This window comes from Procambarus clarkii, chromosome 59, assembly GCF_040958095.1.
Source record: "Procambarus clarkii isolate CNS0578487 chromosome 59, FALCON_Pclarkii_2.0, whole genome shotgun sequence".
Taxonomy (NCBI): domain Eukaryota; kingdom Metazoa; phylum Arthropoda; class Malacostraca; order Decapoda; family Cambaridae; genus Procambarus; species Procambarus clarkii.
The window spans coordinates 15591270-15605052 of record NC_091208.1 but is presented as its reverse complement, the minus strand read 5'-3'; the positions used below and the strand labels follow the sequence as shown (position 1 = coordinate 15605052).

Sequence of the window (13783 nt, the reverse complement as noted above, 5' to 3'; positions counted from 1 at the left end):
GAAATCCGTATTGAGTGAAGATCTTCAATAGATGTTTTACAACCGTAGCAGCCGTGATGTTCTTCACTGGAACTGCTATGGGAAATCTGGTGGTAGGACACAGGATGGTTAGGATGTAGGCGTTACCTGAACTGGTCCGAGGTAAAGGACCAACACAGTCTATTATGAGTCTGTGGAAAGGTTCCGCAGGCACCTGTATGGGAATCAGTGGCGCTCTGGGAATGGAGATGTTCGGTTTGCCTGCCATCTGACATGTATGACACTGTTTTACGTACTGTTTGACGTTATTTACCATACCTGGCCAGTAGTAGTCTTGACGAATTCCATGGTAAGTCTTGTTGAAGCCGTAGTGGGAGAGTGCTCCGTGGGCCAGGTGTAGAATAGTGGGCCGCAGGCTGGTAGGAATCACAAGTTGTTCGATGTTGGCTCAATCGTCCTCCTCCTTCAGTTTACTGGGTCTATATCTGCGGTAGAGCAAGTCGTTCTCTAGGAAGAACCCAGGAATACTGTCGGGTTGAGTCTCAGCCTGGAAAAACAATGGTGTTAAAGTAAGATCTTCCCTCTGCAACTTACGGAACTCCAACTTGGTCAGATGCGGGGGTAGTTTCTGAGGGTCTTGAGGGACAGCGGTAGCAGTAGAGTCAGCTGGCTGTGGATGTGCGGCTTGTGCACGGGTGGTCACGAGAACCGGAGGAGAAACTTCATCACTCTCTTGAACCTCTGCTGGAACATACTCTAGAATAGGGTTACTTGGCACAGAGTTACACACCTGGGGTTTGTCCATGACGATCAGGTTGGTCGGTTGCAGGTCTTCTGCCAAGTCGTTGCCTAGGAGAAGTTGCACTCCAGGCATGGGAAAAGGCTTTTCCCTGACGGCGATTTGGACTTCTCCGTTCACGTAGGGACAATCCAGGTGGACTCTGGCGAGAGGGTATGGAGTGGTAGCAGTGAGGTCAGTGATGAAGACAGTTTCTCCGGTGTAGGCGATGTTGGGCACAGCCGACTTCAAGATGATCGATTGAAGAGCCGCTGTGTCCCTCAAGATCTTCAATTTGAAACGTCCCTCCGGATTTGAACCGTTGGCAGAGACAGTTCCAGTATACAGGTGGTTACTGAAAAGAGAAAGATCATTAACATTAACACCAACATTCATCACAGGCTTACCGGACTTAGGAGGAGTTGGTTTGGGTTTCTGTGGGTCAGTGGTTCCCTTGTATTGAGACTTACCACACTTGTCTATGGTATGTCCATAGAGTCTACAATACTTGCAATACAATTGCGAGCCAGCTTGATCGGTGCTCACTTTCTCGCAACTGTACCACGACTTCTTACTGGAGGATGGTTTGGGTGTCAGCCGGTGGATGAGGCTGTAAGTGTCAGCCGACTTAGCACACTTCAGGTAGTCGGTTTCTTCTTTATCTGCTAAGTAGAGACGGACAGGAGGCGGCACACGCCTCAAGAATTCTTCAACAAGCATCAGGTTGACGAGTTCTGTAAAAGTAGAGACATGTGCTGCTTCCAGCCATTTCATGAAATATCTCCGTTTTGTGTTAGCAAACTCAAGGAAGGTAGTGGTACTTGCCTTCAGGTGGTCACGGAATTTCCTTCTATAACTTTCCGTGGAAAGGAGGTAGCGTCCAACACTGCTTGTTTCAGAGTCTGGTAGTCATTCTCAGATGCCAGAGTACTGAGTGTGACTGCAGCTCTACCTGTAAAATGGACTCTGAGAAGTGTGGCCCATTGGTCGACAGGCCAACTGAGTTGATTAGCAAGGGTTTCAAAGGTGGTAAAGAACACATCAACTTCTGCTTCTACAAAGGATGGCATTAACTTACTTGCATGTGATATATTAAAACTGACGGGAAGATTGGCAGTAGCTTGCTGGCGTTGAGTGAAGTGTGAAGTTTCCAAGGCGATTTCGCGTTGACGACACTCTAGAGCCAGAGTCGCTTGTTGCTTGTCATGTTCGCGTTGCATCTCCAACTCGCGTTGTTTGGTTTCAAGCTGTACTCGTTCACGTTCACGGAGTAATGCGACCTCACGTTCGTGTTCTTCTCTCCTCAAGGCAGCTTCGCGTTCTTGTTCTTCTCTCCTCAAAGCAGCCTCACGTTCGTGTTCTTCCCTTCTTATGGCAGCTGCTTCTCTTTGCTGCTCGCGTTCAATCTTGGCCAGCTTTAGTTTGAGTTTCATCGTTGCCAAGTCAGTTTTATCTGCAATATAGTAAGTTTCATGAGTATGAGAGTCTATCGTACCTTGCTCTAAATAGTGATCCAGCAACAGGTTGTATAGGTCATTTTTGTTGGCTTGGTAGGGAACTTCTAGTTGATACTCATGTGCAAGAGTTTGTAATTCAGTCCTCTTGGCACGACTTAAAGTCCCTATTTCACCTGCTGGATTTGCACGGAAAGCTTGGAGACGAAACATGGTGAAATTAGCAAATAAATGTAACACGAATATTCAGTTATAGTGAATGTCAGAAACAGGACAACGTGGCAACTGATACCTATCCTGTGGGATCTTTAACAATTAAAGTTAAGTACAAGATGTTGAATGATTAATTTAAATCAAAGGCGCAGGAAATCTTGTACCCGGTACTCATGTAAGAGGATAAGGGCAAGAAAATCCTACTAACAAATGAAACAGAGTTTCGAAAACAAATGAAACAGTAAATTGCCTCAAAAGTAAAATTGGTAGTCCAAGGATGTAGGCATACCTTGCCGAGTCTCTATAGGATATAAAGCAAGTTTTTCCTACTGTATTTAATATGATACTTACAGAATTAGCGAACTTTCGTGCTCTGAAAAAGTAAGCTAATTCCCTACCGTTGTATGTATCATCATCTCTGACTGACGTGTAGGGGTGCGAGGTGTCAACTGGTGACGAGAACTGCTGCTGAGGTCCCAATTCAGCAACTAAAGTTCGAGCTAGAGGAACTATGGCCCTCTTTGTCCTCCTACAGTCAGATTGCAGAAGATTGGGTGCACTTGACCCGGGGCAGACCACAGTACCAGGGTACCAATATGATGATCTGTCAAAAATGAGAAATATCCAAGGGACAAAGATGGTAAACACGAGTAATAACACGGAGGGAGAGATGACCAATTAAGAGTATGACTGAGGCCTACAGTCACCACGTAATCCAAAGTTGTCTCACCTTCACCATATGTTACTCTCGTAATGCACAATACACCGCACCTTATAAAAAATGAAATTGAATATGAAAAATAGTAAAAGCTACGTTAACAAAGTTAAATACGCTTACCATAAATTACCACTTGGCACCAGTACCTGAGTGAAGCTCCCGGACAGGCCCCCATATAATATGTGACGGTAACGCGTTGGTGTTCGGCTGTTCAAAGCTAGGGGTATGGCCTCGTCACATAGAATTAAAAAAAATAGAAAATCTGGAACTTCGTCTGTGGTAAGGTAAGGAGAAGACACACAAAACACAAGTAAATTTTAACAATGAAATTTTAATTACGTTAAATAAACAAAACATGAATAAAATGGACATACAAATTCGTATAATAAAATCAATCAAAATAATAAGAAGAATTAAATGACAAAATGAAAAGTTACGTTAAGACAAGTGAGCAATAACAAGCTGTGCAATATACAATAAAATGAGAGGTGCAGGAATATTGGCTTTAAGCTATCACCTCTCTCAGTACACGTAAGCCAAAGCTTTAGTCTACCAGGAAGAAGTGTTAACCGTATGAAAGCACTGAATATTCTGAGGACTGAGGTCGTGGCGGCCCCAGACATCAAGTAGCATGGTGGGTGGAGTGCAGTTGCAGCCAGACTGGCGGCCAATCAGCGAGGAGCCGGCAACAAGACAGGTAGTTTGGCGGTTTGAGCTGGAGCAGGTGTTCCTGGCTGCATACGTTTTGCTCTCTGGCAAACCTTGGAGATGTTGTTGTTGTTGTTGGACATTTCTTCCATAGTAGTTTTATATATTTGTAGTGACGTATTTTTGGAGGGAAGAGCAGGCTCAATCTCTTGAAGGAGATTATCGTCACAATATATATTTTTTTTACAATGTTAACAGTTTTAGATTTTGTACATGACAACTATAATTCAGTTTATTATCAGTGTAAACACCAAGGAGTTTCCCTTTTGCTCTGATCTCAATTTGGACATTGCTTATTATTAGTTAAAATTGGTTGATTGACTTGTTTCCCAACAATATATAATATGGTTTTCAATATTGAGGGCGGGTTTGTTAGTAGTCAGCCACAAATGGACTTGTTTAAGTATTCACTATCAGTGGGTTAGCATTTGAGGAAATAAAGGTTGTTTCATCAGCAAACAACTGGTGGCTTCAATACCCTGAAGAAATGGCTTCAGGGGATTGTGCGACATTTGGGAGATCATTCATGTAAACAAGAAAGAGTAGACCCTGTATACTTAACTGTAGAATGCCGAAGTTTACTGGCATTGTAGGAGTAGCAGCATTGTTCACAAGCATGGTTAATGCCTGTCACTGAGGTAAGGTAACAAGTATTGTAAGGATAGACCATTTATTCCATAGTAGTGCAGTTTGTTATTGTGGTTAACAGTCTCAAAGACCTTACCACAGTCAACAGACTTGTACTCAATCAATTTTGTCAAGAGCTGCATGCACCTTAAACATCTTTGGTTCCTTTTAAAGGACTGAAACCATAATGGCAGATGCTACGTATAAAAAAAAAAGAGCTAAAAAAAAAAAAAAAAAAAAAAAAAAAAAGGTAAAGCTCTTTGTACGGTTTTGCCTTTGTAAAGTATGGTTTCCAAATGTTTTGATCAATGTGGGGTAGGACTGATATTGATTTAAAGTTGCTGATTTCAGTGAGATCTCAACTTTTATGACCTGGGATTATGCTAGCCTTTTTTGAGGATATGGGAAAGGCTCACAGATCAAGTGATTTATTGAAGAGAAATAAATTGCTTTGGAGAAAGTTCAACACAGAGCAACAAAAATCCTCCCAGAACTACAGTACTCGCATACAAGGAAATGCTTGAGGGCCAACTCGCATACAAGGAATGGTCGAGGGCCAATTCACATACAAGGAATGGTTGAGGGTCGGAGGACTAACAACACTACAAACCAAACATGATAATGCTGATGTCATGGAGAATCTTCAGATACTGAACTGGAAATCAGCTGGAAAATATCCTCAAGACCAATAGAGGGCCTGTAACAAGATACTGGATTCCTATCTCAATTGAGGCCATAAAAGACTATAGCCTTGAGGTAAATTCAGAAAAACAACCAATGATGGTTTAGTAAAACTAGTAATATTAATTACAAACTAGAAATATTAATTATTGTATATAACTACTGATGATTTGATGATCATTACCTAGTAATATTTATTTAATGTATAACCATTCAGCCCATCCTCCTGTTTTGACAATACTTATTGCAACCATGTGGACCATTCTATATATATATTGACATAATGGACAATTATAAAGTTCTAATTCTACAATTAAAAAGTAGAACCATCCTAGGCATAATACATGCTATCTGAGGCCTAATATACTATATATGTGTGTGTGTTATACTAAACCTAGGAATATTTAGATTTGAGTTTATGATTTTTTTCCCAGACTTTATAAAGTAATTAAGTAATTATCAAAAGAAGGCACCAAGCCGGGAAGGCTATGTAGCACCAGACTCTATAAAGTGAACAGTAGTACCAAATTCTACTAATTGCCCATTACGCCAATATATGTACAATGGTCCACATACACAAAGTACTATTTAAATAGGAGGACGGGTTGAACCATTTGTGGTTTGGTGACCATTAGCTAGTGATATTGTTTTGAAATAATTTCTGAAAAATTATAATAATTATGTTCTCATTAATGTTTGAATTCCCTTTGTTGCTTCCCAAATTTCCCTAATAACTATTAAAGAAGGATATTATGAGGGAAACAATGCTAAGCTAGGATAACTATATGGCACTTGAAATGGATATGAGGATAATGAGCTGGAATAAGAGGAAGAATGAAGGAATGGTTCCAAAGCACATGGACCATCAGGATCATACAGTGACCAAGCAAGAAGGGAATCCAGATGGTTGGAATTATGACAAAGATTTCTGGATAAAGTACTCTTAGGATGAGTTAGGAGAGAACTGGATGAATTCTCTTCGGATGAATATTCAATGTTATATAAAGCACATATATTTATTCATTAACCAAAAATGCTCCATTATAGTGACCTTGTACGTAGACAGAACTGTCAAGTAATATAGTATATAATAATTAATCTGCCATAAGTAAATGTGTATAAATATATTCATAAAGCAAAATTACATTATTTACAGTCATCAAAAGAACAAGAATTTAAACAAGAAATCAAAACAATATTGTATACAGTGCTTCTATATACGATAACACATAATTATAGCCAGTATAATAAGAACATTTAAACTTGGACCTATACATTAAAATTATCACCACTTTCATTCAAAAGTAGATATTCTTGTAAAAGATTATGAATACGGTAATTACACGAATAAAAATCAGCTAATAGGCCTAGCTTTGGGTATCACAAATTAAATGTTTCCAGGATAAAACAAATTCTGGAGTATGGGTTAACATATATGCAAAAACCTGACTAAAAGAAATGCCAGTAGGTGGTAAATATTATTCCCAAATTCAAACTAATAAAACTGCCAATATCAGGCTAATATAACAGAAACATTAGGTTAATATAGATATCTGATTCAGGCAAATTGGCCTCTATATCTATAAAAGAAAATGTCTGGCTGTCTGAATTTTGGGGCAAGCCTCATCAAACACTGTAAGCTGGTTTTTGTCATGGGGTGGTTATAGGTAGGTCAAGGTAAAGCCCCATGCCCTCCCTTTTTGCATGAAATAGCAAATTATAATACTCTAATTTCTATTCTCACTAAATACCAGACTCCATCCTCATTAAGACTCACCAAGCACATTATTTTCTACATGATTATATTTTAACTTTTCTCATGTAGTTTATCAAGACAGTGTTTAGTGAAAATGGTTAGAGAAATGAAAGCAAAATAAATAATCCCTATTTGAAATAGGGATTACTTATTTTGAAAAATAAAATGGTTAGAGAAATGACAGGAAAATAATAATCTTTCTAAATCCATCAACTTTTGTATTTCACCTTGTATGTATGTACTTTACCTGAATAAATATTGTATTTTTTTGTATTTGTTTGAAAAGTGAAGAGTAGAGAAGGTAACGGAGAGGGAAGGTAATGAGGGAGAGGGAAAGTGGGTGAAGGAGAGGGAAGGTAGTGAAGAAGAGGGAAGGTGGTGAAGAAGAGGAAAGGTGATGGAGGGTAAGAAATGTGGTGCAGAAAAGGGAAGGTGGTGAGGGAGTGGAAAAGTTGTAGATGGGAACCCAGCAATGCCCTGGTAGTGGTGGTAATTACCTAAGTGTAGTTTCAGGATGAGAGCTACACTCGTGGTGTCCCGTCTCCCCAGCACTCTTTGTCATATAACGCTTTGAAATTACTGACGGTTTTGGCCTCCACCACCTTCTCACCCAACTTGTTCCAACCATCTACCACTATTCACAAAAGTGAATTTTCTTATATTTCTCCGGCAGCTTTGTTTCGTTAGTCAATCTATGACCTCTTGTTCTTGAAGTTCCAGGTCTCAGGAATTCTTCCCATCAATTTTATCGATTCCTGTTACTATTTTGTATGTAGTGATCATATCACCTCTTTTTCTTCTATCTTGTAGTTTTTGCATATTTAATGTCTAACCTCTCCTCGTAGCTCTTGTCCTTCAGTTCTGGGAGCCACTTAGTGGCATGTCTTTGCACCTTTTCCAGTTTGTTGATGTGCTTCTTAAGATATGGGCATCATACAACCGCTGCATATTCCAGCTTTGGTCTAACAAAAGTCGTGAACAATTTCTTTAGTATTTCTCCATCTGTGTATTTAAAAGCAATTCTGAAGTTAGAAAGTGTAGCATAAGCTCCTCACACAATGTTCTTAATGTGGTCCTCAGGTGACAGTTTTCTATCTAGAACCACCCCTAGATCCCTTTCTGTGTCAGAATTCTTTAAAGATTTCTCATATAATTCATAGGTTGTGTGAGGTCTATGTTCTCCAATTCCACATTTCATAACATAGCATTTATTCACATTAAATTCCATACTGTCAAGTGGTGCTCCATATATTTATTTTGTCCAGGTCTTCTTTAAGGGCATGACAATCATCTAGGTTTCTTATTTTCCCTTTTTATCTTAGCATTATCAGCAAACATGTTCATATAATTCTGTATTCCATCTGGTCAATCGTTTATGTAGACAATGAAGATTACTGGTGCAAGAACTGAACCCTGTAGTATTCCACTTGTGACATTCCTCCAATCCGATACATAGTCTCTGATTACAGCCCTCATTTTACTATCAGGAAATTTTTCATCCATGTTAGAAGCTTACCTGTCACCCCTCCAATATGTTCCAGTTTCCAGAACAACCTTTTATGTGGAACACTGTCAAAAGCCTATTTTAGGTCCAGATAGATGCAGTCAACCCAACCATCTCTTTCCTGTAAAATCTCTGTGACTCGATCATAGAAACTGAGTAAATGCGTTACACATGATCTTCCAGATCGAAAAGCATACTGTCTGTCTGATATTATATAGTTTTCTCCAGGTGTTTTACCCATTTAGTTTTAATTATTTTTTCCAATATTTTGACTATTACACTTGTCAATGATACAGGTCTGTAATTAAGGGGGTCTTCCCTGCTGCCACTTTTGTAGACTGGAACTATGTTAGCCTTTTTCCACACATCAGCTACAACTCCTGTACACAGGGATGCCTGAAAAATCAGTTGAAGTGGAATGCTGAGTTCAGGTGCACATTCTCTCAGAACCCATGATGAAACTTCATCTGGACCAACTGCTTTGTTCTTACTTAGCTCCTTGAGTATTTTTTCACTTTGTCTCTACACACCTCTATGTGCTCTAAGTTGTTCTCTGGAATTCTTATTGTCTGGTTCCCTGAAGATTTAATTTTGTACAAACACACTTTGTAACTTTTCGTTTAATGTTTCACACATTTCCTTTTCATTTTCCGTGAAGCTATTTCTCATTTTCAACCTCTGAATATTATCCTTTACCTGCAATTTATTGTTTATGAATTTATAGAATAGACCTGGTTCTGTTTTACATTTGTCCGCAATACCTTTTTCAAAATTTCTTGCTGCCTCTTTCCTCACTGTCGTGTAGTTGTTTCTCCCATCTTTGCATCGCTGATATGTTTGGGGGGTTTGGCCTCTTCGTATATTGATTCTATTTTTGTGTGTTTTGGTCTCTGGCCCTCTCGCAATTTCTGTTGTACCAATCCTGTTTCCTAGTTCTGCATCTCTGCTTTGGTATAAAAAATGTTTGTGCCTTTATCATATATTTCACAAAACTTGACATACATCTTATTTACTTCATGTCCTAACAGCAAGTCTTTCCAGTCAAATTCCTTCAAGAAATGTTTGAGTTTCCCATAATGACCTTTCCTAAAATCAGGTTTTTCAACTTCTTCAACCTCATTTTCTTCCAGATTATAACTCATTACATTCTTTATTCCCAAAAAGACATGGTCCCTTTTACCCAAGGGGAATGAAGGTACCGAATGTCAAATATCTCTTCCTCTTTTCTGATAAATATCAAATCCAGCATGGAGGGAACATCTTCTCTCATCCTTGTAGCTTGTTTAACATGTTTAAACATGAATGTTTCCAGGATGAGGTTTACGAATCTACAAGTCCAAAAATCCTCTGTTCTAGCTTCATACACCTCCCAGTCTTTGGATTTCAAGTTGAAATCGCCGATTACCAACATTCGCAATCTATCTTTATCAGTTCTCGCTATAATTTCTCTCACTATTGTTATAAGACCCTCTCGTTTATTATCTAGCTCCTCCTTTGTCCATGTGTTGCTTGGCAGTGGACTATATGCATTTATGATCGTTAGTTTATCATCCTGATAGCAGATCTCTAGTGCTATTATATAAATTTCTCGTGGATTTTCAATCATTATTTAGTTTACCTTTAGGTTTCCTTTCACCTGCACTGGTGGTCTCAGTCATGTGCAGAGTTGTTTGTAGTACAGTATAGATGGTTACAATGTTGATGGCTGTTAGTAGTTAAGACAGTTACGGTGAAAAAGATAGTGTGTAGTAAATATGGTTAGTTAAGTATGGTTAGTGTTGATGGTAATTGGTAGTGAAGATACAATGATGGCTACGTAGTAAAGATGATTACAGTGGTGAAGGCTGTGCAATGAAGATGGTTGTAATTGGTAGTGAAGATACAATAATGGCTGCTTAGTAAAGATGGTTACAGTGGTGAAGGCTGTGTAATGAAGATAAAGTAATGCCGGTGTAGTGAAGATGTGACCCCCCCCCCCCATGCATTAATTTAGTTAAAATAAAATAAATGCTAGTCAGACTAATATAAATCCAATCATTTATATTAGACAATTCTGTTGAAAGTATCACAAATGCAGTATACTGAAAATTCAATGAAAATTATGTAAGGAAATATATATGAACATTTTTGATAAGTTTGAAAAAAAAAATTTAATTTCTAGTTTGTGGATGACAACCCCTTTACATGCCCTGCATGCTCCTATTAATAAAATGGGCTCATCTTGAGTACATTTCAAACTGTTTTTAATACTCCCTGACCTAATGTATAATAAAATGTTTATAAAGAAAAAATGTTATTACCTTAGCAACCAAAGGCTCTTATTATTTTTAAATAAATTTCTTAGCAAGACCTAAATGGACAGTAAAAAAAAAGTTATAAACTTGTTTTATTTTGAAAAAATACAAAATGAGTCTATTATCATAGCTTCCCTTGGCTTGGTCTACAAGGTGCATCTAACTCTGAACAGAGGATTAAAAATATGACTGCAGAACTTTGCCTTTCATAGTCAAGAATAGTTCTCATACAAAACTAAGAAAATAAAAATATCTTTGTAGGACATCCAACTGATACAGCACAGTATTTTAAAGCTGAAGGTCAGTTTCCAAACTGCATATTGGATTAGTGGGAAAGTTAGTCTTCATATGTATGTTATAATACTAAACTGCTTATATGAATGATACTCAAACGATTTATCTAACATATACACCACCTTGTGCCATTCAAGCCTAATTTGATTAGCAACACTTTTTTTTGCAAATGACAGGACACTAGGCCAAGTCAGGTTTACCACCTGAATGCATTAATATGATGTGACGTCTCATACTACTAAGATGCCTAAATCTTTTTCGACACTCTGGACATTCATGAGGTTTATCATCTGAATGCACTAATGTATGTCTAATTATGTGGCTACGTTCTCTGAATCTTCTCCCACACTCGGCACATTCAAAAGGTTTCTGGCCCGTGTGCACCATCATGTGAATCTTCATATGTCCAAGATGGCTGAATCTTAGCCCACACTCAGGACATTCATGAGGTTTATCTCTTGTATGCACCAGCATGTGGGTTTTGACATCTCCACGGCGACTGAATCTTTTCCCACACTCTGAACACTCGTGTGGTTTATCTCTTGTATGCACCAGTATGTGTATCTTCACATCTCCACGACGACTGAATTTTTTCCCACATATTGGACACTCGTGAGGTTTATTCCCTGTATGCACAACCATATGCTGCTTCACGTGTCCAAGACGATTAAATCTTTTACCACACTCTGGACATTCATGAAGTTTATCCCTTGTATGGATACCCATGTGTGTTTTTGCATGTTCAAGATGACTGAATCTGTTACCAAATTCGAAAGGTTTCTGACCTGTATATACCATAATGTGCTTCAGAGTTCTAAGTAGACAATCTTTTCTCAGTCTATGGACACTCTTAGGGTTTATCCCTCATATGCACTAGCATGGGTGTCTTCACATCTCCAAGACAACCGAATCTTTTCTCACACTCTGGACCAGCATTTCTGAACACTTTTACTCTAGCAGAACCTTTGAAGTCATTTTCAAGCCTCAGGGAAGCCCTGCATAATAATTATTATATCAATTTATAAATCTAAAAAGTATACATTTATTAATTACAAAAAATCCCTCATATCTGTAAACAAAAAAATAAACATTAACAATATTCTTGCAGAACCTTAAGAGTTCTGCAAAATGAGAAATGCTGCTCTGGACACTCCTGAGGTTTTGTCACATCTTTTTATGAGTCAAATAATTTGCGAGAAGGTTACCTACTTCTGATGACTTTAGAATTGTCTTGTGACATGGGCGTGGTCTTAAGGTTCACTTATGGTTTTTCATAGGCCGTGACAGGAATCCTTTAAAGACTATTGAGGTCCCCCTAGGCCGGCTAATTCCCTATCTGTTGTGACCAACTGTATGTACCACTGTGCCCCAGGACCCCCACTGTGTGTGAGGGTTATGTACTGATGACTCTTAGAGTTGTCTTGAGACTTGAAGCGCCTTCCGAAGACAAGTCACTGGGTTTTGTCTTATGATTCATAGGTGGAGGTTATCTCCGTTTAATGGCAGCAACAGTCGTCTTGTGACTAGGGGCATCTAATAACTCACGTCTGGAAGATCACATCTTCCAGTTATAAACAAGAGATTGTTGTATCAAACCGGGCCGTTGATGAGGAATGCCTGGCGGCAGTATCGAGACCCTTTGGTCAAAATCACATTACGCGTTTCGGTGGTCTCCAGCTAGAGCAGGTGTCCAGACGTCCACTCGTCGTCAAGGTAGGCGTCTTGAACAGTGGTGTCCGCCATGTTCGACGCTGGAAAAGGCTGTTGTTGTGATGGTGTCGATCGCTTGCGTTCATCTGTCAACACCGTTTTCTTTGGTTTGCAAAGTTAGGAATATTTATAATAATAATAATAATGATAATAAATAATACATTTTTATTCAGAAAAAGTACATACACTCTTGATTTACAAACATAATGTTGGATTTATATACAGAGCTAGTACATACAATACCTAATGCCACTAATACGCACAGCATTTCGGGCAAGGTGTGGGGAAAACTCCCCCACTTGGACTAAAACTTAATAGTAATTGGGATTAAAGTATAAATTGTGTTGAAAAAGGAATAAAAAATAAAAAGGGGGGAACATGGCAGAAATCGGTAATTGAACAAGTTGGAGAACAAACAGCATTGATTAACAAAAGCAAGACATGGGTTGACATTTAGGGGGTAAGGTAGGTTGCATAGAGATCATTAAGTAGCACTTAATTTTACTCTTAAACTGGTTGAGAGAAGTACAGCCTTTGACATGATTGGGGAGACCATTCCACATTCTCGGTCCCTAGATTTCTTTTTTATTTATTTTATTTATTTATGCATATACAAACATATTACAAACAATATACATATTAAAACTGGACGAATCACTTCCAAAACGACACACCCTGGACGCAAACACAGTGGCCTCCTTACCAGAGCCTCAGATATTAACACCAAGTAAGGCTTCCAGCACTTCCACTAACACGATAACATCATTTATATTTGCCAACATCCAGGGTATAAAAACACGTAAAACCAACAAAGTTCAATTTATAGATGGTCTCCTTCATGAGGCAAATGCAGTGTTTGCAGCCCTAACAGAAACCCACACAAAGGACTACCATGATGGTGAAATATGGATCTCAGAGTACAATCTTTTCAGATGTGATAGGAAACACCGGCTTCAGGGTGGGGTCAGCCTCTACATCAAAGACACACTCATCTGTACTGAGCTGCTAAACACCTCAAATGATATGGTGGAAGTGCTGATAATCAAAATAGAGATTTTAAATGTAGT

General features: G+C 38.7%; 2 protein-coding genes across 2 annotated transcripts; both read right to left on the bottom strand.

The window, feature by feature from the left end:
• Positions 1–349: 349 nt before the first annotated feature.
• LOC138353674 (uncharacterized) lies at positions 350–12788 on the bottom strand. Its single transcript, XM_069306867.1, has 2 exons — positions 12216–12788; positions 350–12001 (listed from the first exon to the last, which is right to left on the bottom strand). The coding sequence occupies exon 2, from the start codon at positions 1529–1531 to the stop codon at positions 428–430; it is 1104 nt and encodes a 367-aa protein (XP_069162968.1). The 5' UTR covers positions 1532–12001; positions 12216–12788; the 3' UTR covers positions 350–427.
• Positions 11187–12749, bottom strand: LOC123768341 (zinc finger protein 436-like). The gene is made up of 3 exons (XM_045758803.2): positions 12703–12749; positions 11928–12001; positions 11187–11791 (listed from the first exon to the last, which is right to left on the bottom strand). Exons 1-3 carry the CDS (start codon positions 12747–12749, stop codon positions 11187–11189), a joined length of 726 nt encoding a protein of 241 aa, XP_045614759.2.
• Positions 12789–13783: the final 995 nt, after the last annotated feature.